Raw genomic sequence first — 26,006 nt, 5'->3', positions numbered from 1 at the left:
GACCGATTCGCGTCACAGCGCGAGATTGTAAGCGTCATTACAGTGTTAACTGTTGGACATACCTATATGGACATAGCTACAGAATCATACCTGAAACAGAACACTAATAATTACAGTAATATTTCCCTCTTACTTTGTAAACTGTGGGCTTTTACACAGACGCGCACACATCAAAATATCTCCTCCACATGAGAAGCATTTATTAGATGGGGAAGGGCGTGGTCTCAAAATTAAAGATGAAAGATGCAACATAACGTCAGCAAGGGTCACTCATATTTCAAACAGTTAATTCTGCCGAAATACGTAATACATAGAACAGTTTTGATGCTATATTATTGATTGTTTATGTTGCTAAGGGTATTTGCTATGGGTGTTGCTCAGTGATACGAAGAACCTTTGGGTGAAGCGGTCATAGCCGTGCTGTATCGTGAATAAAACCAAAGTCCCTTTAAGACAAGTCATGTCACTCGACCGCCATCTTTGAAACACCTCTTGGGAATGAAAGTGCAACTCCTTTCTCTTTGAAAGGGGAAACAAATTAAATTATGCAAAACTGTTTACTAAGCTTGAGATTAAATTTCATATTTGAAATCACCAAAGAAATCTTACAACAACTGTGTCATAAATGTTGTTTATTTTGCTCAATGGCTCAATGGCATTATTTCTATTTCGTTTAAATATATCAATGCATTGATTTGGATTTAGATTGGTTTCTATAGGTTACAGGAAGTTTTTGTATAAAGTTGGGTTCTTTAGGTTTACACATTGTACATAAAGCACATGTTTATTGATGTGAAAAAAAATCAGTGAGTGATTTACTGCTCTTGCAGACAAGCTAGAGTGGAATAAATGATAAAATATGTGTATCTCTATTGCTTTATAGACTTTTGTCTCTTTCCTGTTCAAGATTTGCAAACAAACATTGTATGGTCATATGAAACATGGACACCAACCTACCATTAATTCAGTAACAATGACTATACTCAGCACCTCTTGACAGGCTTGCTTTGCTAAGTGGGAAGTGCTGCAGTTGTAAAATAGGTCAAATTACTCCAGGCACCGGTACCTGGACAATATTCAGTCTGGCAGAGCCATTAGAGCCAAAACCAAACTTCAGAGAAGCAAACTGACTCCCTCTAGGTTTCTAGGTTATTGTGAACTAAATGAGGGGGATATTTTACCTTCATAACCACGATGATATAATAAACATACTGTACTAAAGATGAGCCACTCTGTCCTGTCTGATTGGCTTGGGAATGAAACAAATATTGAATGTTTTCTTAAATGGTGGCTAAGACACAAATTCAAACATAATATTTAGAGACTTGTGGTGTTGTAAAGAATCCATTGGTCATGGGACGGTGCGTCTTCCTGAATGGCTTGAGCTGCTCTCATCACTGAACTGAAGTCATCTTCCTTCTTTAAGACTAGAATTTAAACCTCTGTCTCCTAGACTGCTGAACCTTACACATTCCGTCTGGCTTTGGAATTCTACCTAATCCCACCCTCCACGGACTGGCAAATCCTTGCAGAATAGCTGTGCATTCAGTTAGTGATTTAACCCCCTTCTTTTCTTCATGCCCCCATGTGTTTGATCCCGCGTACCCGACCCCTCCCATCTCGCAGGTGGCAAAGTAAACACAGGGCACTCCCAGGGCTGAGGCGGTGCCCACAAAAACGCATGCTGTGAAAACAGCGGTAGACCATGGCAGGCTGCTGCAATGATCTGGGGCATCTGCTCTCACCATTAAACACAGAGCAACAGGGTCACTCGTCTCTCTCCAGCCATGCTGACCTCTCCTCTTACGGGTAACGGCTTTCTTCCACTGACTCAAAGCAACAAGACGACTTTCAGTTCATTGTAACAACATTTGCAATGCATTTAATATTGAACATGGGAAACTGTATGTGTATTTTTATATTTAGTAGAAATAATACTAAAGTTAAAGGGATAGTTCAGCCAAAAATGTGTTTTCCTGCACTAAAATAATGCATGCACGTAGTGCTGCTGATGTAGAACATACTTGCGCCTTGTTTACATGCAAAGGAAAACACACGCATGTGCTGTGACGCTCTCCATAATGGCAAAAGACTGTAACGGGGAAAGAATCGTTGAATAAAGTCTGTTTTTTGTTGTTGTTGTTTTTTCGCACAAAAAAAGTATTCTCATAGTGTCCAAAAAATTCAGTAGAACTACTAATATTACCATTTTAATGATGTCTTTACTATGTTTATTGTGTCTTGACCACGGTAGTACTCTTGCTGTCTATGCAGGATCAGAAAGCTCTCGGATTTCATCAAAATATCTCCATTTGTGTTCCGAAGAAGAACGAAGGTCTAACAGGTTTGAAACAACATGAGGGTGAGTAATTAATGACAGAATTTTCATTTTTGAAGGAAACTAACCATTTAAGTTTTCTTAAAAAAAATTTCCTTTACTACAGGAAAACAAAAAAAATTACAGAAAGTTTCTTAAATGAAAAAACATTACTAATTTCAACTTTTGATACTTACTGAGCTTACTGCTGCTTTGAAGACCATCACAAAACTACAGTGGCCCACTAGTGCACAACAAAACAAAATATCCACAACACAACGGAAACAAGCCACAACACAACAAAATTAGCACAAAATAATGGAAACAAGCCATAACACAATGAAATTAGCACAACACAAACATGGAAAACATGGAAACAAGCCGCAAAACCACAGAAATAAGTCACAACACAATGTAAACAAGCTACAACACCGAAATTAGCACAACATAATGGAAACAAGCCACAACACAATGGAAACAAGATACAACAACAAAATTAGCACAACACAACAGAAACAAGTCACAACACAATTGGAACAAGCCACAACATAGCTAAATTAGCACAACATAATAGAAACAAACTGCAAGACAATGAAATTAGCACAACACAACAGAAACAAGCCGCAACTCAATAAAATTAGCACAACACAACGGAAACAATCAGCAACACAATGAAATTACCACAACACAATGGAAACAAGTCACAACTCCGTGAGGTTAACAAAACAATGAAATTAGCACAACATAACAGAAACAAGCCACAACACAGTGAAATTAGCACAACACAACAAAATTAGTCCCATGTATTGTGTTGTGTTGTTGAGATTTTGCTGTGTACACTACTGGGCCACTGTACACATATATCTATCCACATATATCTTGATGGAAATTCAGCAAAATTTGGCACAACATGTAGAATACATCACATAAATCCAAACTGCAAACTGCATGGTATAAAAATGGAAGTACAAAATTAACTGAAATAACATTTTCAGTAGTAATGCAGCTCTGACCTGAAAGTGACAATTCTGTCATCTATACTGAAAACCTCTGACAGTGGCCTTGGGCCAGCAGGACATGCTTATTATTGAGCCGAACAGAATATAAAAAATAATTAAAACATGGATTCTTGGATTCAAATTACCAAGAAACTCACATACCACTACTACTAAAAATGTAATGTGCACTGTGGAGCATAACCATACTGGATTCAAAAATGCATTCCACTGCCCCAGGGCATCTCTTCTCATTCACATTGTCTGTGTTTATGAGTGTCATTTCATTCATGTCAGAGTCATAGCATGTGCCACTGTAAAACTGAAATCCACATTCAAGCATTAAGAACATCAGATACATACAGACGATATACATAACGCAAGCTAACATCTGCCACATACAAATCAACCAAAGAAGACCAGTGTGTAATTTACTTTCTTTAAATAACAGGGTTAGCATTCTTTTTTTGATGATAATAGTGCAGAATCGCCCTATTATTAGTGTGTTGGAATTACAGTGTAGTTTTGCATTAAAACTTTACTCACAACCAGAAAACCAAAGCCATTGATGCATGTTATGCACATATGATGAAACACTACTTTCAAAAATAACTGGACTACTCCCGACACTATGATGTGGGTTTGCACACATCTTTACATTTGAAACCACACTGGTAGGAAAATTAACACTTTGTCTTCATTAATTTCCACTCTCTTAAAGATAAATAAATAAATAAATAAACCCAAAACATTATCAGAGTAAGTGGGGATGGGAGATGACTTTTGGGGCATTCTAAGAAAAGCTGCAAGATTTCAATGCTGCCAACTTCTCAATAAACCATGTTAGCACATTACTTGAGATGAGCTTCCTGCAGTGAAGCCCTCCCCGTACAGGGCGCCCTGCAAGCATGTATTTAACCAACATCCTGGAGGACCTCTGCAAGTGCCCTGCAGTCCACCTCACAAAATTATCACACATGTATTCCATTTGTTTTAGAGACATAACAAACTTTACTGTCAAATATCTAACAGCTTAGTCCAGCAGTTAGCAGATGGGGGTGCTTTGCTTCAATAATGGGGGTAAATGGATTCCATCTGGAGCCATAATATATATATATATTTTTTTTTTTTGCTTTCTGGTCCATTATGTCTGATGGGATGCAGAAAGAAAGGAGCTGGCTGAAGACATGAGAGAGGAAATACGTGAAGAACTGCAGGGATCCTATTATCACAACATTTTATTTTAATTTTATTATTATTATTTTTTGACACAGGCAGTAAGTAATTAATTAAAAAAAACGTTGTTTAATAATTTTTTTGTATTAAATGTCTGGGAACTGTGACTGTGGAAATGTAAAATACATGTAATCTTTTAAAATCTCATGGGGTGTTCAAGTAAATATTTTAAGTCAAATGGGTTCAGCTGGCAAAAATTGGGAGTCTTTCCTATAGAATATATGTTAATGGCACTGCAATGTCTTTAATGTAATAATGTGTGACAGGTGATCACATAATTACACAAGTGCCTAACTACAGCCTTCAACAAAAACCACCTGACTACTTAAAGCCTATTACACTCGAGGGAACGAAGGGAAGCACTCAACCACAGTCTCTTCTTCGGTTTCACATTCAGGTGCCAGACTTCTAGTTATCTCCTTCAAGAAACACTTGTAAGAGATGTAGATTAGAGGGCCAATGTCTGCTGCCAGATAAACATGTTTCATTTTCACAGCGAACACAGAAACCAAGAGAGCTCTTTTAACTCTCACTCCACTCTTTGATTCGGAGTCTTCACATATTCAAAGGAATATCAGATGTTGGGAATTAACTAATAAAGCACGGTCCTGAAAGCGCTACCTTATGAACCACTTAACCGCAGGGAACGTCTGTTTTATGCAGTTTCATGAGAACAGTCTTTGACTATATCACTAGTGAGTCTTCAGTGCAAGTATGGGAAATAATTTATTGCCTGTCTCTGTGATTCTATGAAACGTAATTAGCATTTCTTTGTGTAAAATGTGAGTGTTTTTAAAGCTTTCAACTATGGTACTATAATCCAGATGAGTAAGTGCTTACATGCTGTTAAAAGCTGGAAGGGAGCAGTGAGAAACCCAAAGCTGCTTATTACCCAGCTTTAAAACACATCTGCATTCCACCGCTGGGTTACATCTGACCAGAGCATCAGCTATTCTGGATTCAGTGGGAAGAGAGTTATTTGGGTTTGTGTACATAGACAAATAATGAACACTTTAGGGTCATTTGGATATATGAGATCTATACAAACTAAATATACTTTTAACCCTTGGTTAAGAAACACTCAGATTCTTACAGTTCTAAAATGATTAGGTCTGAAATTATAGAGTGCTAGAGTGTTACATGTATTGAAAAGCACTAAACAGTGCTTTTCTCATGAAATACTCCTTTGCAATCAAAGAAAATGTTATGTGGTGAGTAAAGCCAATATCATGTCAATTTCATGTATACATAATTCAGATCTGTCACTTTTTTTCTGGGGCCATGTTTTGGTGGATTCGATTCAAAACAGGAAGTTCACTATTTATAGCACAGTCACACCATAATACCCAGATATAAAACATAAGGGAAAGCGGAGTAAAATTGGAAGGGGGAGGGAGGAAAAGTTAACTTGCCTAAAAAAAGAGGGCAAAAAGAGATTAACTACAACTCTTTTCTAAAGGTTTGGAACACTATGTGGTGTTAGCACACGTTAAGCTAATGAACACTCTTGGTTGTAAGAAACATACAGACTTTACAATGACAAATTCTTCAAAACACAACTTTCAAAACTGTTTTATGGAGCTTTTTTGAGATGTTCTGTCAGCTGAGCAACCGGTATGTTTTTAAACTACAGTACAGTCAGTTAATTGCATCCTCACAGCCTTGTTTTGATTCCTCTCAAAAATTAACCTAAATACGTCACAACACCAACTTAAGTCTTAAACCAGATGAAGCAAGATCACAATGAAAGCTGGTCCAGTAGGTAGCCTGTAATCATTAAAAAAAAACGAAAGACGTGACTAAAAAGAAGAACCTGCTGACCAAGCCTCAGATATCGTAAAGCTAAGTTGTCAATGACAAAAGGGTGTTCTTTTCATAACACTATTACTCTAAGAAAGATGCATGAGTTTGACTAACATAATTAAACCTCAGTTGAGAAATTAGAATTTCAAAAATGCCCATCCCAAATGGTCAAAGGCACGAGATATGGGATTCCGTATGATATTAATGGCTTCTCAGACCTGGTGTGACAGCCACTTCACCACTGCCCATTAGTTTTAGGTCTTCAAGTGAGTGAGAACAAGAGCTATTACAGGACCAGCCTGCCTTTCCTCTTCCTCACTCTCTCTCACAGCCTCTCTTTCTGGCATCCCTAAGCAGCCTCTACATCACTGTCACCACATAGACCACCAGGGAATAGCCCCTGGCAACTCCTATAGTGCTAACATGGCATAACACCCCATGACTTATGAAAGGGGGAGTGGAGAACATTTGTAACTACAAAGGAGCCCAGCATATATTCACTCTGGTTTCATTGTCTGTCTGCCCTCCCAAAACTCAGACAATTATAAATGTCCACCACGTCACCTTAGCATTGTCTCTCCTTAAATTTTTAAGTTACTGGCCATTCATAACTTCTATTAGCCAAAAAAAAAAAAAAAAGAAAGAAAGCAACAGTTTGAGTCTGTCTACACTGGGTGTGACAAAGCGACCGTTGCAAATAATTTTGTTTCAGAACTAGGGGTGTGCGTTATTGACAAAAAATAATATCTCAATATTTTCTGAAATTTTATCGACAAAGCGTCTGTCATTGTGCTGATATCTTAAGAACTACCATGGAAAGCTGACCTCTAAAGTTTTTGATACAGTAGCCTATATTTCAAATTCTGTGTGGTCAGTCCACCGCAGTGATACAAATTAATATTTTCCAAAAAGTTTAAATAGATTTTTACCTTTTATGTGCATTTTTACCTTTATAAAGCTATGTTTCTAAATGTGTGCATCATCTTTCGAGTCTAATTCTTACATTTAATCAGTCAATTATAATAATAATACATTTAAACTTTTACTAAACAAAACAAAAAATCTTTGCAGAAATTGCATTTAGATGTATTTACATCATTGTTAATTTTTTATATATTTGTTAATGCAGCATAGACGGACATGGAATGATTTAACCTGCAGGTACAAATGCATAAATAATGTTCTGATATTTTACACATGAAATGTTGAATACTGATATTTAAAATTATTTAAAAACATGAAGACACATTAAATGTGAAATTAAAATGATTAAAACGGCCAGAAGGTGGCAGAAAGTCACTCTTAATAAGTGAGTCATTGCGATTAAACCGATTCATTTAAATGTTTAATTCATTCAGGAACAAAACATGTGTAAAGTTCCTCAGAGATACAAAACATTGCTGTTGCTGTGTTTGGAATGATTTTGTTGGTGAAATAGAGCAAAAGCAGCCATGGTGTCTAAAACGTTCTTGTTTATTGAACTTTTGTTTAAAATCAATATCACATTTTTTGGATTTTCAGATTTTTTTTAAATGGCATTCTTTATGCAATATTGATCAATTATATGAAATGATATAAATATATACATTTTCTGTCCCCTTATCTGGAATGATGTGATCATTCTCTTAATGCATAAACTGAATCATGCAGTGAAAGAACGCACTCTAAATGCCTATACGCGCACTCAGTGTAGTCGCCTATGCGTGCACACTGTAAGTATGTTTTGTTTGGTGTTTGCAATATAGGCTACTCGATAATGTGGTGTCTCACAAGTTCAGTATTTGCACTAAACCTGCACAGATTTGGCTTGCATGAACTTCCCCCAGAAATTGAGTGAATGTAACCTTCGAAAAATAATGTTAATTTCAAACCTTGGGCACAAGTATCTTGAGTTATTTATGCAAAATCACGATAAAAAGAATCAGTCTTGACTTTAAATTATAATGCAACTACCTAATGCCCCAAAGCATCTATACTTAATTTATGATGCCAGGAAGAAGGTCTCAAGCAGCGAAAATTTTAACAGAATCTCTAAGTATCAATCAGGACAACAAACATGTCTGACAGAAACCCCAAAGCATTTTCTCACAATTTCCTGCATCAGACAAGGACTACAGATCTGCTCCCGGAGCCTGTATATGGTAATTCAGCCTCTCTCTTTCATTGATGTTTGAATGGCCCGGTGCTGTACTCACCCCGCAGTGTATCCACACAAGCTTTCAGCGCACTGACGGCTTTCCTCCTTTCCAGTCAGAGTGAATTAACATCACAACTGTCCCTAAGTGCAATCCCACACGTTAGCACATCAGCTTGAACCAGCAGGTCTGGTGCTGAATAAACACAGCTGAAGTGCTTCAGCAGCAATTCACACACATACACACCTCACACATTAACAGACAGTCTAGCACCCACAAAACTGGTCTATGGCCCGGGCTGTCCATAAAAGATAAAAGAAACCTTTGCCATCCAAAAAGACTTCATGAAGCACCCCCACCCCACAAAGACCCAAGAGAGAGAGAGTCTGTGGGAAACCTGTTAAGCAAGTGACTAACAACTTGTAACATTTGTGCATACTACATAATTGATTAATTATCTATATTTAGTCATTTGTTTTTACTTGTTAGCACAGTTTACAAAAAAAGATTTGCATTAATTCACACATTGAATGTAACATAATCTCCTCTAGCAGTACAATTGTGAAGGCTTAACGTCAATTTATTCAATTTGAGCATCAGATCCTTTTTTAAAAAGGTGGGCTTGAATAAGTTACTCATATAAGAGCTTATTTCCTATGTCCCGTCATGTAAACTTTAACTAGGCAAATGAAATGACAGGCTGACTGTGAACAGAAGAGACAATGAGGGGCTTGGGAAAGGTCATGTCTGAGTTCAGCATGATTGGACATGTTTGGAAAGAACTGAAATTCAGTGAAGGGCAAATCTAGTGAATCCCCTGTCCTACAAAGCCCTGCTTGCAAACAATTCAAAAGACCGGGAGGATAATTAACTATACTCAGTTGTCTGCCTGGTGGACTCCGAAAACCTCTCATTCACATTTCTGTCCTAATCATGAAACGCTTTGTTTATCTGTATATGAGAGCTAGAGAGAACATGTATTAGAAAATACACTACCAATCAAAAGTTTGGGGTCTGTATGATTTTTAAACATTTTTGAAAGAAGTCACTAAGTCTCACCAAGGCTGCATTTCTTTGATCAAAAATACAGTATACTATTTTATTTACTATTCCAATTTAAAAAAAAAGTCTTCAAATTGTTATATATTTTAAGATGTAACTTACATTTTGTTGGCCAAGTTAAAAAATGTAATGTTGGCAAAGCTGAATTTTCAGCAGTGTCACATCATCCTTCAGAAATCATTCTAATATGCTGATTTGCTGCTCAAGAAACATTTCTTCTTATTATTAAATAGCTGTGCTGCTTAATATTTCCGTGGAAGCCATGACACATTATTTCGGGATTTTTGATAAATAAAAAGTTTCAAATAGCAGCATTTAAATTATTTGGTATTGTACATTGAATAGTAACAAAGACAAACAATCAACAAAGCTGAGGATTTCCTTCATTTAGAACACAAAACAGCCAGTAAGAATTTTACTAAAATATCCAGTTGGACATCATGATAAAGGAAGTGACAAACACAACAGAACCACTAGATTTAAATCAGCACAGCCGGTAAAGGATCGAATGCAACTGTTTTGAACGAGCACACCTTCTATAACAACCCAAGAGTGGCTGTTTCATTGTCTATTGAGGAAGTATAGACCAGTGTTACTTTCAAAAAGTAATTATTAACTATTACTAATTACATCATCAATATCATATTTAAATTGCATTACTAATTACTCTATCTGAATTATTCAAATCACTGATTAGGCTACTTCTTAAAATCCCTATAAATCTTAATAGAAATAAAACTTTAATTTGTTCAAACAAAGAATAGTTTAGCCTTTTAGCTTTAAAATAACTGTAATACTTAAACATTTTTATAAAACAAAATGTAACCTTTTGTTAACAAACAGAAATGTATAACCATAAATGAATAACAACATATCTGAATAACAAAAAAGCTTAAGAAAACAATACATTTCAGTTTGGCAAGATGTTCAGGAAACACCAACTAGCACAATCTTTACAGGTTTGTGTAAAAATAACTTATGTAGGTAAGAATAAATTACATTAGTGATCTTCTCTGGTGAATAAAGTCGTGTCAGATCGCGCTGTTCTTCTGAAGTAATTTCCTCATAGCAGGACTTCTAAAAATTAGACTAATCTTGATTAGATTTTTTTTTTTTGTGTTGTTGTTTTCTAGATGAGGGTGTTTGCGCACAGGTGACAGCATATAATGAGCTCAGATACAAGAAAGACTCTACCTCGCTTTAGTTTCATATGGATTACATAATAAGAATCAATTAAATTAATTCATTTAAATGTAGACACAAGCTTTCTAGACATATTTCTCATGTCTCTGTGTCAAATATTTGCTGAGTTTGTGACATGTAGAAAGTTGGTAACAGAGACCAAGACAGAAAGTGCCACCTGATTGTTTTGTTTATTTTGCAAAAGCACAATGTTTTGTTGTTATTGTAAGTGTACACAAATAAAAGTAGATCCTTTTTAGATACTTAGTAACGCATTACACCCAATGTTGGTACAGACGTTCCTCTTGTTGATAGAAGAGTAGCGGATCCAGCGAGAGCTTGATGGGGTAACACAGAATTAAGAAGTTTTTCATGAGTCACGGCAGTAGAGGCGGCGCAACAATAACAACATGTAAATAATCCCACCCGCTCTAAGGCCCTGTCCACACGGACACGGGTATTTTTATAACCGTGACTTTTTTTTATGCGGTTCGGCCTTTCGTCCACACGAAAACACAGTTTCAGGGCACCGAAACCGAACATTTTTGAAAACTACGGCCAGGGGGAGCATTTTCAGAAATGCCGGTTGCAGTGTTGTCGTGTGGACAGTATAACCGGGGTTTTTGCCTTGCGACGTCAGAGTGTGCGCCGTTATCCGCTGTGTTTGACGTCAGATTGTGCGCTGCTGACTGCTTCTGATTGGCCAAGGTGACTTTACAATTTGGGTTATATCGCCGCCTGCTGGTGTGGCATGCTCTTGACAGCGCTTGATAGCATGTTTTGGCGTTTTCATGTGGACGGGATTTTTTTTTTTAAACGCAGGAGGAAAAACTCCGGTTATAAAAATACCCATGTCCGTGTGGACTAGGCCTAAAAGAGTACTAAACTGCAGTGGAAACGCAAACTGAGCCGTGCCGTACCATACTGAGCTGTCCCTAGCCGAGTCGTCCCATGCAGTGGAAAAGCACCAAAGCGCCTCTGAGATTTTGCTCATTGGCAAAATATTGGCCCCTTAGTAATGGCCGTGCACAGGCAGCCTAATCTACAACAGGGGTGCCCAGCTCTGGTCCTGATCAAACACACCTGAACCAACTAATTAGGATCTGAGGGAGCACTTGATAATTACAGACAGGTTTGTTTAATCAGGGTTGGAACTGAACTCTCTAGGAAGGTAGATCACTAGGAACAGGATGCACCCCTGATCTATAACAATATATCTGTTTCACTTTAAATGCTTTTCAACTTCTATAACTTGAAGCTCTAGTCTGTAACTTTTTTTGTGTTAAAAATTTACAGAATGTATATAATAACCGAGTACGCCATGAATCCATTTTGCAAACCATGTTTTTGGCTGGTCCTGAATCACTACGGTACACATATAATAAATGTTTATATTCAGACTATTTGGGTACCAAAATTCAGAAAAGGGGGCGTGGTGGTAGTGGGTAAGAGTGTATAGGGTGCGGAGTATATTATATTATGTATATTATATTATATTATTAATTTAAAGAATTATTATCAAACATCTTCTCGTTCGATCCACCAGTTTTCTGCATAAAAATAAGGGTCATTTTTGGCTTTGGTCTAAACTCTAAAGAGCAGAAGGGCTTATTGAAAAATGCAAACTCCTTTAGATTGGGCTTGAACTGACACATTTCCCAGACAGGACACAGCACAATGTTTTCAGCAGGTGAAATTGCTAACTCTCTCTACCACATGGCTTTACTTAAGGAAACCTGAAACACTCTGGCATCCCTCTTGGTAAGGAAGAAACCTGCCCACAAAAATCTTATTAACAGTCTCATGTCTGGCCCACACTGGGCCATCAATGAATTAATGTGGGCAGTCCCATAGTGTGGGCTCCTCACAGAGAGCCTGTGGTGAGCCCAAAGTGAAGTGAAAAAAAAAAAAAAAAAGTGAGTGAGTGAGTGAGTGAGTGAGAGAGAGAAAAAAAAAAAAAAAAGTGAAGTGACATTCGGCCAAGTATGGTGACCCATACTCAGAATTTGTGCTCTGCATTTAACCCATCCGAAGTGCACACACACAGAGCAGTGAACACACACCCGGAGCAGTGGGCAGCCATTTATGCTGCGGCGCCCGGGGAGCAGTTGGGGGTTCGATGCCTTGCTCAAGGGCACCTAAGTCGTGGTATTGAAGGTGGAGAGAGAACTGTACATGCACTCCCCCCCACCCACAATTCCTGCCAGCCCGGGACTCGAACCCACAACCCTTCGATTGGGAGTCCGGTTCTCTAACCACCAGGCCACGACTTCCCTGAGCTGTGCACCTCACCTTTACATTTGGTGTGGGCTGGCCTTAGCCCACTATAGCCCCTTTCACACTTCGATTCCGGAAAATACATATAGTGCATCATCACTACGACAGGGCATTTGTTCTGGCTTTTGTTCACACAAAGCTTGTTCCGGGGCTGAAACTAGCAATGTTATTAGGTCTCCAACCCGGGATCGATCCAGGATTCAATCCTGGGACGTGTTTGCGTTCACACAGAAGGCGATCCGGCAATTGTCCAAGACCAACATGCAGTATGAAAGGAGCTTATGCCTGCAAAAGCCAGCATGAGCCCCATGCAAGGACATGTCTGCAGGGTAATTGCTGTCACAGTGTCTGGTTTGTGTATCCCTGGGTGTCCACTAGAGGTCTCACTTCCCCATATCGTCACCCCACTTCAGTACTGCATTTCACACAAGCCTTTATCTGGACTAATCACTGTTCATTGCACACAGCTGTTCCCACTCACATTGTTTGCACCTGTGTATATATACCCTGTTTGTTTCGGTCATTGTTATGGAGTCCTTGTCTTATGTCACCCTGTATTCCGTGTTTCCTTGCCGTTTTTCGTGTTTCTTGTTTTTGGACTGCTTACCTGTATTTCGACCTTTGTCTGACTGGATTATTGATTTTGGATACCCTATTAAACACTGCTTTTGAATCTACCTGTTTGTGTGTGCGTTCCGTGACAATTGCTAGCAAACAATGGCATCAGTTAACAAACTAATAAGGAACGTCAAGTCTACTGTCTCATTACGTGCTCCAAAAAGGTAAGCTGACAGGGCAGTAAATGTGTTAAAGTTACCGAATGAGTGGCCATGTGTCGAACAAATCATAACTAAATATAGAAACACTACCAAAATAGACCATATATCAATAATCCATGTTGAACAGTATAATGAAAGATATCTAAGCCATTGTGGTACTAGAGCCAATTTTGGATGTCACAGTAGCAAAAGTTCAAGTTCAAGTTCAAGTTTGTTTATTTCTAGAGCACATTTACTTCCGGTTTTTAGCCGACCAAAGTGCTGTACAGTAATCACGACAAAATACATACTAACCAGCTACGTCACTATCAGCAATCAAATATAGTGCATTAAAAGTTAGTTCAAGTAAATACACATTAAAAGTAATCACAATAAAATATGTAATGTACCAACAACGTCACTATCAACAATCAATTAAAGTGCATAAAAAGATAAGTTCAAGTAAATTACACATTGAAAGCCACTCCAAACAAATATGTTTTTAGAGCTGTTTTTAACTCTGATAAAGTGGAAGCCATTTTAAGATGAATAGGAAGATTATTCCATAAAGTGGGGCCCACCACTTCAAAAGCTCTATTTTCCCTCTTTTTCAAGCGGGTTCTAGGAATACGAAGGAGGGATTTGTTTCCTGATCTCAGTTCTCGCTTTGAAGTATATGGGTGGAGTAAATCCGATAAATACGATGGTGCAAGATTATTTAAGGATTTATAGACTAATAATAAAATTTTATAGTCGATTCTGTATTGGACAGGTAACCAGTGAAGGGATCTCAAAAGAGGTGTCACATGATCAAATTTTTTGCCACCTTTCAAAAAGCTTGCTGCTGCATTCTGAACAACTTGTAATCTCGAGATTTGATTCTTGGAAATCCCATAATAAAGAGAGTTGCAATAATCTAGCCTGGATGTTATAAAGGCATGAATAGCAACTTCAAGAGAATCATTGGATAGGAAAGATTTAATTTTGGAAAAAGAGTGTAGATGAAAGAAACTAGAGCCCACTACCGAGGCAATTTGCCTATCAAATTGTAAGTTGTTGTCTATTACCACACCTAAATTCCGAACCTTTGCTGAGATAGTGAAATTTAAAAGATCAAGGTTAGGTAAATATTTCCTTCTTTGCTCGGTAGGGCAGAAAACAATAGCTTCCGATTTATCTGAGTTCAAAAAAATAAAAATTTTTGAGAGCCATGCCTTTACATCATTCAAACACGCTGATAAGTTACTAACAGCATTCTCATTATCGCTTGTCAAAGGAAGATAAATTTGCATGTCATCAGCGTAACAATGGAAGGCTACATTATGTTTCCTGAAAATGGATCCCAAGGGAAGTAAATATAAAGAAAACAGAGTGGGTGCAAGAACAGATCCTTGTGGTACGCCACAGGATAGCTTGCGTAATGATGAAGTAAAATTTCCAATTTTAACACAAAAAGTTCTGTTTATTAGGAAAGATTTAAACCAGTTTAACACTACCCCGCCTAAACCCACATAGGACTCCAGTCGGGAGATGAGAATTCCGTGATCAACAGTATCAAAAGCTGAAGACAAGTCCAGCATAATTAAAATGACAGAAGCTCCCGAATCAGTAATCATTAAGATGTCATTTAAGACTCTAATAAGGGCCGTTTCAGTACTATGTAATGATTTGAAGCCTGATTGAAAGATCTCATATATATGATTTGTGGATAGGAAAGACTGAAGTTGCAGAGAGACAATTTTTTCCAACACCTTAGAAATAAACGGAAGGACAGACACAGGGCGAAAATTTGCTAAGATAGATGTATCAAGTGTGGGTTTCTTTAGCACTGGAGTCACAGTGGCCCTTTTTAAACTATCAGAGATAATCCCTGACTGCAAGCATTTATTAAGTAAAGTTACAAGGCCAGGTCCTACAATATCAATTAATAACTTCAGATAGCGGGGGTGCATAGTGTCAAGGGGACTAGAAGAGGTTTTTAGTTTTAAAACTATTTCTTTTAATGAGTCTAAGGAAATAGAATTAAAAGTAGTCCAAGAAGCCAATGGAGTCATTGAAGTCAATTTATCGTCACTGGTGTCTTGTATTTGAACTCTTAGATTTATAATTTTTGTCTCGAAGTAATTTAGAAAATTTTCACATAATGCTTTAGTAGGATTACGGAACGTCTGTACAGGGGGATGCAATACTGAATCGATAATCGAAAAAAGAACTCTAGGACTTTGATGATGCTCCTCGATCAGATTAGAAAAATAAAGAGACTTGGCCTTCTTAACTGCACTCTGATATGTCCATAAACATTCTTTAAGTATGGTAAAGGATATTTGAAGTTTGTCTTTCTTCCATTTTCTTTCTGCTTTCCTAAATAATTTTCTCAGGGAGCGGATATCTTGATCTAACCAAGGCTCAGCTTTATGTTGCGGCTTTAGCAACCTATAGGGTGCAAAAGCATTTAAAATCTCCAACCATACAGTGTTTAGGGATTCAAGATGTTGCTCAACATCTAGATCTAATTATAAGGATTCATAGGACACTGAGGAAGTGATTTCATTATAACGTTCAGTGAAAGCCTCGCAAAATCGCGGTGAATACACTCTAACCTGTTTTAAGTCAGAGACAGTCATGTAAGGCATAGCTGGAAGAGCCATTTTAAATATGATAGGAAAATGATCAGAGATGGGTAGTTCAATCACTTCCGTATCAGTTATTGAGAGTCCGAAAGACAATATTAAGTCCAACATATGACCACGGTTGTGTGTGGGTTCTTTAACCCACTGTATCAGATTAAAAGAATCAATGATATTCAAAAACTCCGATGCTAAGTGATCCCAAGCACAGCATAGATGTACATTAAAATCACTTAACAATAAAATCCGATCGTAAGTAATAATTAAATCCCCAACAAGCTCAGTGAATTCTTCCATAAAGTCCTTCGTCAAATGCGGAGGCCGATATATTAAGGCTAAAACAATAGGTTGAGTCCAGTTAAGTATTAATAGTTGAACTTCAAAGCTTGTAGGGTTAATGGAGGGTAGCATTTGGCAACATGCTCCAAAACTTTCTTTAGCGATAACTGCTAGCCCTCCACCCCTACCAGCCGGACGGGGAGAGTTATAAAAGCAATAGTCATTTGGAACAAGTTCAGAGTACGGGCTCAAATCTCCTACCTTCATCCAGGTTTCGGTGATAAACATTAAATCAAGGTTTTTAGATGTTATAAAATCATGTAAAATAAATGTCTTATTGACCACGGAGTGAGCATTGATCAGTGCCATTTTAGGAGAAAGCAAGATGCTGTCCGGAGATGAAGCTTTCCTCAGAGGGCGAAGATTTGAAGAATTTACTCCCATCGGACGAAGTCGAGTAATAATCCGATTGTCAGAATCCTGTTGTAGTCGAACCGGGAAGTTGGGAGAAGCAAGTGAGTTAGACTGAATATATGTGAGCCAGCGAGATGTCGGGACCGGCGTATACTGAACCGGGAAGCTGATCAGATCCTCGGTCCATGGCCGAGACATGGAGATCTTACACGTCTAGAAAGCAGGAGGAGCCATTTCAAAGGGGGATGGGCTTGAACCTGTAACCAGCCATATGGAACCGTGACCCAGAGAAGGCCCAAGGATGTGGATTTGCTTATGCCAGGGCTTAAAAATTTACTCTTGAGCTTACACAACCCTGCCCCTTGATTAGGTGGAAGTTCTGACCTCTGAACAAGAAGTAGCAGAGCAGCACTTCAGAAACTCCACCTTCTAATCAACTTTTACAAACTGAAGCAGCTTTGGGACTGGCATTCAGATGCCATCCTGGATACTGCCCTTGTTGCAGATTTTGAACCAACCTCGAAACAGCACACATGACTAAACTAATCCACAAATCAACTAGCATTTCATACTCAACTAGCATTTCATACCACGATGATGTGTTTTGTTTTAGGTTTTGATGGAAGACGTTCAGGGTTCGAAATGAGGGGGGTCTGGGGGGGTCCCGGACCCTCCATAAGTCATTAGGGACCCCCCATAAGAATTCATTTTTGGATTTTGGGGGGTCCCCAAGAAATATATTTTAACATTAAAAATTATTATGAAAATTATAGGTTTTAGTGACGTTTTGTATTTATAACAGTAATTAATTCATTTCCTAGCGCGAAGCAGCAATCAGGGCAGCTATTAGCTAAATGTGAGTTCAGCATCACAGATTGTTGTTGTGGTGCTCCCGCAGACACGTACTAGATGGACACGGCAAAACGAGACATCACAAAGAGTTAAATCCTGAATGAAAATCCTTTAAGTGCTTCGATTGTGTTTATATCTCCATAATTGCTTATAGTAAAATATTAGTTTGAGTTCCTATATCAAAAGTTGCATTAACTAGATACCCAGTGTAATGATTAGAAGAGTACGTTTGTCAACGTTTCTTGCTAGCTGTAACACATGAAGCCAAACCATCTGCCAGCTAACAGTAGAACGAGCAGCTAGACTAGTTATTCAAAGCTAGCTTAACAATCTACTTAGTCCAGTCAGTGATTACGAAAGATAACCAGGACTTAATTAAAGTCTGTGAGTTGATTAAAGTGAATGTGATTTAAACATGAATGTACATGAGAGCTTGGTAAAGAAGCTAATATTATTTTTCTTAATTTGGAATCCTGCACATGGAGAGAAAAAGAGGAAAAAGAAAGATCACCGACTTTTTCAGGGGTAAATTGTGCTTATGTGATAACATGGCTGTTGTTGGGGGAAATTGTAGATATCAGGGATGCAAAAACAGCTCGCTTTTCGGCGCCTCCCGCCTAGTGTTTCTTTAACTCTCTATGGTATCTGCAACTGCATCAAATTCTCATCAAATTCTGCTTAAAAAAACTCCCTGTCAATACAGAACGAAATATGCTGTATCCTATTTTGCCATCAATACTGCCGACGTTGTCTTTGCTGTATCAGTAGGTTATATATTTATGTTAAACATCCAAATGTAAACTGGTCTGTCTGTCGGCGCACAGAGCCACGCAGTCGCAGACAGCACGTGAAGTTCGTCAATACCGAATTCCCTTGTCTTTCTTATCAATTTGTGTTTGAACGAAAAAAATTAAATTAACGATGTGCTCGAAAAAATAATTCAAAGTGTCCGTTTCAACTAGTTTCCCCGTAAACGCAGTCAGAGAAAGAAAACAGATGCGTGTCATTACCAGTATTAGATAGCCTACATGCATTCGTCTTAAAGGGAAAAGCAACCCAATATACCTGCAGCTGTTTGTGTCACCAAAATTAATCAGAAAACAAAAGAGAATGAGAAAACTTTACAAAAAGAGCTACTCAAATCATCAGGTGATATTATTTTCAGGAAGAAGAGGAAGGAGTAATAAAGAAAGAAGAAGTGAATTTTTTCAGAATTTCATTTTACTCTATGTGCCTATAGGGGTGGGATGGCAGGGGTTGGTGGCAATGTAAGTATCTAGATATTTGCAGCGGGGCAAGGGAAAACATCCCAAGACCATTATCCCACCTTCGACACTGGTCCATATAATTTTGCCTACAATATATCTTGTAGCAAGGTAGTCTTCAGAACCTTTAATAATTACATTTTAGGGGACCCCAAAGAGTCCTAAGTCATATCGAACCCTGAAGACGTTTGATCATGCCGTGTAATCTGGGGCCAGACAATCCATTCGAGTCAAGTGATAACAGCAATTGAAGGGCGCTCAATAATTAAAAACTTTAAATGAAGCAGGATTTAGCGAGTAAATCCCTCTGTTCCTGATTTAAAGGCCAGGACCGCCTGTTCTGCATTTAACAACTGAATCCCTGTCCATCTGCTATGTTAAGAATAGTTTAACAGAGAGCAAGAGAACCAGTACAAGCAAATCAGACATTCATCAACTCACTAACCTAATGGACAGCATTACCTCTGAATGTAGTGACTGTGGGGGTTCTCATACACATTGATTTCACTTTTGGACAGGCATTCTCGCAACACAAAACCTCTCTCTCTCTAAGCAACTGCCTCCTCGGCCTTTCATGGCACAAGGGGTTGCTGTGGATCAGCAGAGGAATGAATGGGTTCTCATTTGTACTTAATCCAAAGCTCCTCATCAAGCGGAGATGACATGGAAGGGTTAAAGTCCTGTGTGACTCGTTCTTTTTCACTACAACAAAGAAAGAGAAAGGGAGAGTGAAAGAGGCAGAGTGACAGAGTGAGAGACCCCTTTTTTCTCATACATTTCCTTTTGCTTCTGTACATTTAAGCACAAAATCTAAAGGGACACACAGGTCTCATTTGGCATCCTGTATATCTGAAATTGGGGCACCTTTAAGATCACCGAGAGATTGGGCCATCCCATCGTTCAGAAAAAAAGAGCTTCAAAAGAAGGGGGAGTAGATCAAAGAGTCCCTGCAGTCTATTCAGATGCAATGCTCCCAAATCACATTGTGTTGACACACAGTTTTAAAAGAATGGGTCACTGCTGTTTTATTGTGGAGAAGCTACCACTAATGAAAAGGATAATGCAAAGATTAGCGCTGCCAGCCAAGCGCCTGAAACCTCACTCTGTCTTTAATTGTGGAGAACAAGGGAGACAGGAAAGCAGGGCAAACACTGAACAAAAGAGCAGGGAGTGGAGGCAGAGAACGTCAGCAGAATTTTGGGTATGATTTTACAGTAGCCCACCATCCAAGGTGAGATGTGATCATCTATGAAGGAAAACATAAAGACCAGTGCTCCACTACGTCTGCACTTCAGTGCACCAGTTGATCTGTTTAAATGAGCTCTTCTTCCACACACCTCACACTATTCCTAAGCTCCTACAGGCACAATCTATACTTTACTAACTGTAACTCGAACATGTTTGCATACTTGCAACATTGGTACCCACTTGAACTTTTAATGAGTAAACAAAGAATGAACAGCACATATAACCTTTGTTCCAAAATCTAATAAACTGATTCTACAGGCCAGGGGACAAAGACAAGTAAAAAGTTATACAGAAGCTGGAAGGATTTCATGATAGAATTTTCATACTTATCTCTCTTTTTAATATATTTATTTATTTTTATTTATTTTTTTATTTTTTTTTGGACAGGTAAGGGAAATAATTATTGTGTAAACCACTATCTAAAAATCACTATTATTCATGTAATTTACATAAAACTCAGAGATAATCATAATGATCAATGTCAGTATACAGCAGTGTGAAGACTAAGTAACATAACTTAAAGTGAAAAGTGAAAAAAGTGAACGTGACACCCAGGGAGCAGTTGGGGGTTTGATGCCTTGCTCAAGGGCACCTACTAAGTCATGGTATTGAGGGTGGAGAGAGCACTGTACATGCACTCCCCCCACCTACAATTCCTGCCAGCCCGAGGCTCGAACTCACAACCTTTCAATTCCAAGTCCGACTCTCTAACCATTAGGCCACGACTTTCCCCACAACTTCTTTTTTTTTTTTATTGTGCTACCTCTTAAAATATGTTTTGGTCAAATTCAATGGCAACATCACAAGTCAATCCCAGAATGCTCTGCAACAAAATCAGTGAAAAAAAAATATCCAAGATCATAGTTGATCATCATAGTACTAAAAGAAAAAAATTACAAACTTCCAAAACATTTGTTGAATGAAATGCTTTCATATGATGCCTGATGCATACGTTTCTGTCTATATAGAGCATTTAAAATCAGTCACTTATAAGGTTTTATTTCAGTATGAATGCCTTCTTAAAAAGCATTTTCCTATGTAAGGTATTGATGTAGCTCATTTTGAAATGAGTGAATCTTTGAGTGGAGTAAAAGGAGCCACTTACCAGACCTGTGCAGGTGGATAAAGCCACAGAGGATTCAGAATGGTTTCGGATGGAACCCTGATAGAGGCAGTTATGAATAGAGGGGTCAAGGGTGGCTGTATTGATGCCCTCTGCACCCAGTGTCTGTACGGTAAACCCCTCTGCCAGCACATGGGACGGCAGCAGGTCTAAATGTAATTCCTTGCCAAATGCAGAGACATGATAATGCACTGGACCACCTGCTTCTGTCAGGGATCTCTTAATTCTTCCATGTCTTGACACATCATGGGAAATGAAGGCTCCAAGTGAGTCCACTTCCACTGGTGTGGCAAAATCGTAATCTGTGAGGGGAACAAACACATTTTAAATCACCTGACTCAAAACCAATCCATCACCAGTTATATTGATGACTCATCCTGTACTATAAAGGTTTTTGACCAATCAAACATTCTCAAATGAAGAAAAGAAAACTGCACTGCCAAACAATTGCATGGGGTCTTGCCAATACCTGTTGGCTTATATTCTTTCCCTATATCTGGTCTAACTAATCCATAAAAAAAAGAATAAAAATTAAAAATTAAAAAATTAAAAATTTCTGACTGAAATCGGTATATCACTGTTTAAACTTTATTTAATATTGCTAAATCATAATACACCATGTCTATATGCAAACTTTTTGTACTGTCTGATGTTTCTGAATGAGATTTCAAACATTTCAGTGCCCAATGTAGCCTGCGCAAGCTGTGAAAATGACGAATTAATTATTTCTTGTAGTCACTATCTATTTTTGCATTTCACCAATAGCTCAACATGAACATAAATTTAGTCAAGCGTTCCCAAACTGGTATTGTAAATATTAATTAAAAAGACAATAAACTCTCTTTGACTAGCTCAATACGCGGCATGATAAGAGATGAGATGAGGGAACATTATGATGAGGGAATCCTTCTAATGATGCGCCCACACGCGTGCTAGCGCACGACCACCGGCACAGGAAACTCACATTTGGGAGTAGTATATTTATGCTGTAAATCTCTTAATTCACCGGATCTTGTGGCATGCTTCAGCGTTCATCTTTATGTGTACTTGTATATCCAGGTAGGGATCTTTGTTCAAATAGAGCGCGAGAGCATGCAGCGGCATCCATCACTGGCTTGTCATCAATCAGAATAGAAATTAGAAGCGCGAAATAGAGAGTTGAAGCGCGTAAAGACACAAACCTTGATAGAGGACGCCGGTGTCGCCGGTAAATGAGACCGATGTTACAGAGTGGAAGCAACAGAACTGCAGAGCCTGCAAAAGTGCAAATAACTCGCTACAATTAACTTGATAAGAACAATGAGTATACTAATATATATATATATATATATATATATATATATATATATATAATTCCAAGCGTAACCTGCCTTTATAAAGTTCCCAAACGACACACTCGCCAATAATCTCACAGATGTGCTGCTTACCAGAGGGACTTGTAAACTCCAGAGCAAAAGGAAAAGGCAATCCATGATGACATGCATGCACCTTTACTGTTACCTCTTCAAAAACGGGGAAAGCATCAATCCGCAAATCCATGCAATGCAATATAAATACATTGCTAATTATTTAACTGCCCTGTTTCTGTCGTTCCTCAAGTAAAATCCACCGGGTTCATTAGGGTAACGCGCACCGCTTCTGTTTGCAAAGCGCAGGTACACAGAACTGCTGACTGCAGTGACAGTCGGCGTGTATGCGCGCGCGTGTGTGTGTGTGTAAACTAGATAGTGGCACCGGCTGATGGGCAAAAGGGGGTCTAAATTTCCACCAATCAGCGACGACCATCTGCGGGCGATTCAGTGTATTTAGCGCTCCTTACTGTCCGACGCTCCCAGATCACGGAGTTCATTGAAATGGGATACAGTTCTGAATGGGGTGCCGGATGATTTATGATACTGTTCGCTGTACTATTTAATGAAGCGTTTTCACGTCAGGTCTTGTTCTTAAAACTCTCTACTGACAAGAATATATGATCTGCAAGCGCTCAGCTGATATTTAACGCTTACACTGAATACAGCAGTTTGTTTAACTGATTATTTTGGGGTGTTCTTGGTCTAAAATGCGACAACTCATAATTTTCTCTGCATTTTCAGTCTTTTCAACGTTGTGCAAAACAAGATCTCCAGAACCTGATTCTGGTTGTAGCCTATAAAGTCTTATTACCAGGCAACTTTTAAGCAGAAATATTTTAGAGATTTGTCTGTTATGCCAAATTTGATTTGAACAAAACATATATCAGTCAGTTATTTTATATATTTACACAGACTTTGAATTATAAGAGGCACCGTAAAAAAAAAAAAAAAAAAAAAAAAATATATATATATATATATATATATATATACAATTAATAATAATAATAATAACAATAATAATAAAAACTACTTTAAGTTCTAATCGTTAAGTAAACCAGATCATTAGATTCATTTTAAAAAAAAAAAGGCTCAGAGTTTTTTTTTTTTTTTTTGAGAAATCAGGCTGCACTGGTCACACGGATTTCATTCAAGCTCACAAGAGTCATTCGCTCAGGAATCAGTGTTTGGTTGGTTGCATTTGTATGTTTTTGTATGTGGATTTGTAAGTTGTTCTTTCAGGTACCGGATTACACTGGTTGTCCTTTGTTTTGATTCTTAAAAAAGATTTGACTGATATGAGTCATTTGTTGGTTCATTGCACTTCACTCAAAGCACATTACATTCACTAGCTTGCTCACTAAGCAATTGTTTTGCCGTATTGGTCTACACTGATTGCTGATGATGTAAATTTCACACTGTAGATTCAATACTGTGGCAATACTGAGTAGTATCAAACACTATTAAAATTTTGTACAGTTCATGAGTCTTCACTTAGTGAGAAAACACCATATTTTTAAAAGATTTAACCTGGTCTTATTATGATCTGGTTCTTGCTTCCCAGTCCTATGATTACCAAACAGAGGACTGTTATTACACACTGACTCCAAAGTCTTATTAGACAAAAGCTCTGTCTACATTTGGGTGAATTTGAGCACTTGCATTTGTTTTCCTTGTTCACTGGTTTCTTAAAGGAGCTCATAAAACTACCTGATCTGTATACTAAAATGTTTATGAATCACATAAAAGTTACATTTGAGGTACAGCCAAATAATAAAAGATCAAATCGAGACGTCATAAGAAGTGGCTTTAAAGTAGTTTGATATTTATTTTGTTTGTTTTTCACAATGGTTTTGAATTTTATCTCTAATGAATAGAGGAGGCCAAGATTACCGTGCTCTACACGATATCAACCATATGACAAGTAGCTCAAAGAAAGACTCCATGTGAAAAGAATCATCCAGTGAGTTTAACTGTGCTTTACAATCCATTAGTTGCTAGCCTAATTTTGAAAAGTCCTCAGAAAGAGTGTTGTCAGATGTTTTAGTAAATGTTGGCATGGGGGCTCAGCTTGTCAAAGCCAAATGCATCAAACCCCAAAGGAAGATGGTTTTGCTTTGACTACAGTGTTGTTATTTACCCAGGTTTCTGTGCCAATACTTCTTTCTCTGGGTTTAAAACTGTGCCCAAACTCCACTGAATGAAGTAGGCATATGTATACAGTACTTTAAATGGAGTGTCAAAAATAGTCAAAAAGTTTAAAGATGTCTGTCCAACAATCAGTCAGACTATGCACACAACCAACCAATGAGCAGTTAAAGCCTTGGGGGGCGGGGGGGGGGGGGGGGGCAGAGATATAATACTTGCCAATACAAACTTCTGGAATAAATGAAACGACTCTTAAATGTGCATCTTCATCAATTCAGATTTGCTTCGTGCAAAAGAGTGGCACATATGATCGTTTAAAGCAACTTTTGCAATTTAACATAATGTAATAGGCAGTGAGGTCATAACTCAGCATATGACCTCATATTTGCTAACATTTGTTTCCCTTCTCTTTACATGCTTGTACACCATTTGTTTTATATTTGTTTGCATGTTGTGGGGAAAAGGCTTTTCCAGCAGCGGCTCCAGCTGTGGAGAACTATGCCAGGTCAGGGTTGCCGGTATCTGCTCCTAATTTACCCCGTACTGGGTTTGGAGAACAGAGTGCAACACTGGAAGCATAATGTCTGATGGTCAGTCGAAGCACATCTCCAAATAATGATGATCTGCTGGTTTCAATTTATTTATGCAGAAATACACAGCACAGCTCATCTACATGTATTTGATAACATCAGGTTTTTTGATTTTGCTGAGGACAAACCTATAAATCATACAAATTGTAGAATTAAACACATTTGATTATATAAAAACATACACACAACCTGCTTGTAAGGACCAATTTCCATTCTACTCAACAAAATTGTTTATCCATAATAGAGTCTATGTGGGCTGTATCTTTGGAAGTAAATGTGGTATCCAGACTACAATGTTGAATGGAGAGGTCATAAATCTTAAACCATGACATGAATCTATACACCT

The 26,006-nt window shown here is 38.1% G+C and overlaps 1 protein-coding gene across 3 annotated transcripts in view; it reads right to left on the bottom strand.

Moving 5' to 3' along the window:
- The window catches only part of LOC132123346 (A disintegrin and metalloproteinase with thrombospondin motifs 18-like), a 65,079-nt gene extending 41,812 nt beyond the window's left edge, over positions 1–23,267 (bottom strand). The window contains exons 1-3 of one of the 3 annotated variants that reach the window (XM_059533899.1): positions 22,944–23,267; positions 22,755–22,827; positions 21,556–21,875 (exon numbers count right to left, since the gene is read on the bottom strand). In XM_059533899.1, the coding sequence (XP_059389882.1) occupies positions 21,556–21,875; positions 22,755–22,827; positions 22,944–23,057 (507 nt within the window). In that variant the 5' untranslated portion in view covers positions 23,058–23,267. Of the gene's footprint in view, positions 1–21,555; positions 21,876–22,754; positions 22,828–22,943 lie in introns of those variants that run through there. The other 2 variants (XM_059533908.1, XM_059533919.1) reach the window with 2 other exon arrangements.
- Between the last annotated feature and the right edge of the window lie 2,739 nt (positions 23,268–26,006).

This window comes from Carassius carassius, chromosome 3, assembly GCF_963082965.1.
Source record: "Carassius carassius chromosome 3, fCarCar2.1, whole genome shotgun sequence".
NCBI lineage: Eukaryota > Metazoa > Chordata > Actinopteri > Cypriniformes > Cyprinidae > Carassius > Carassius carassius.
The sequence above is the reverse complement of the archived record's forward strand: the minus strand, read 5'-3'. Positions and strand labels throughout refer to the sequence as shown.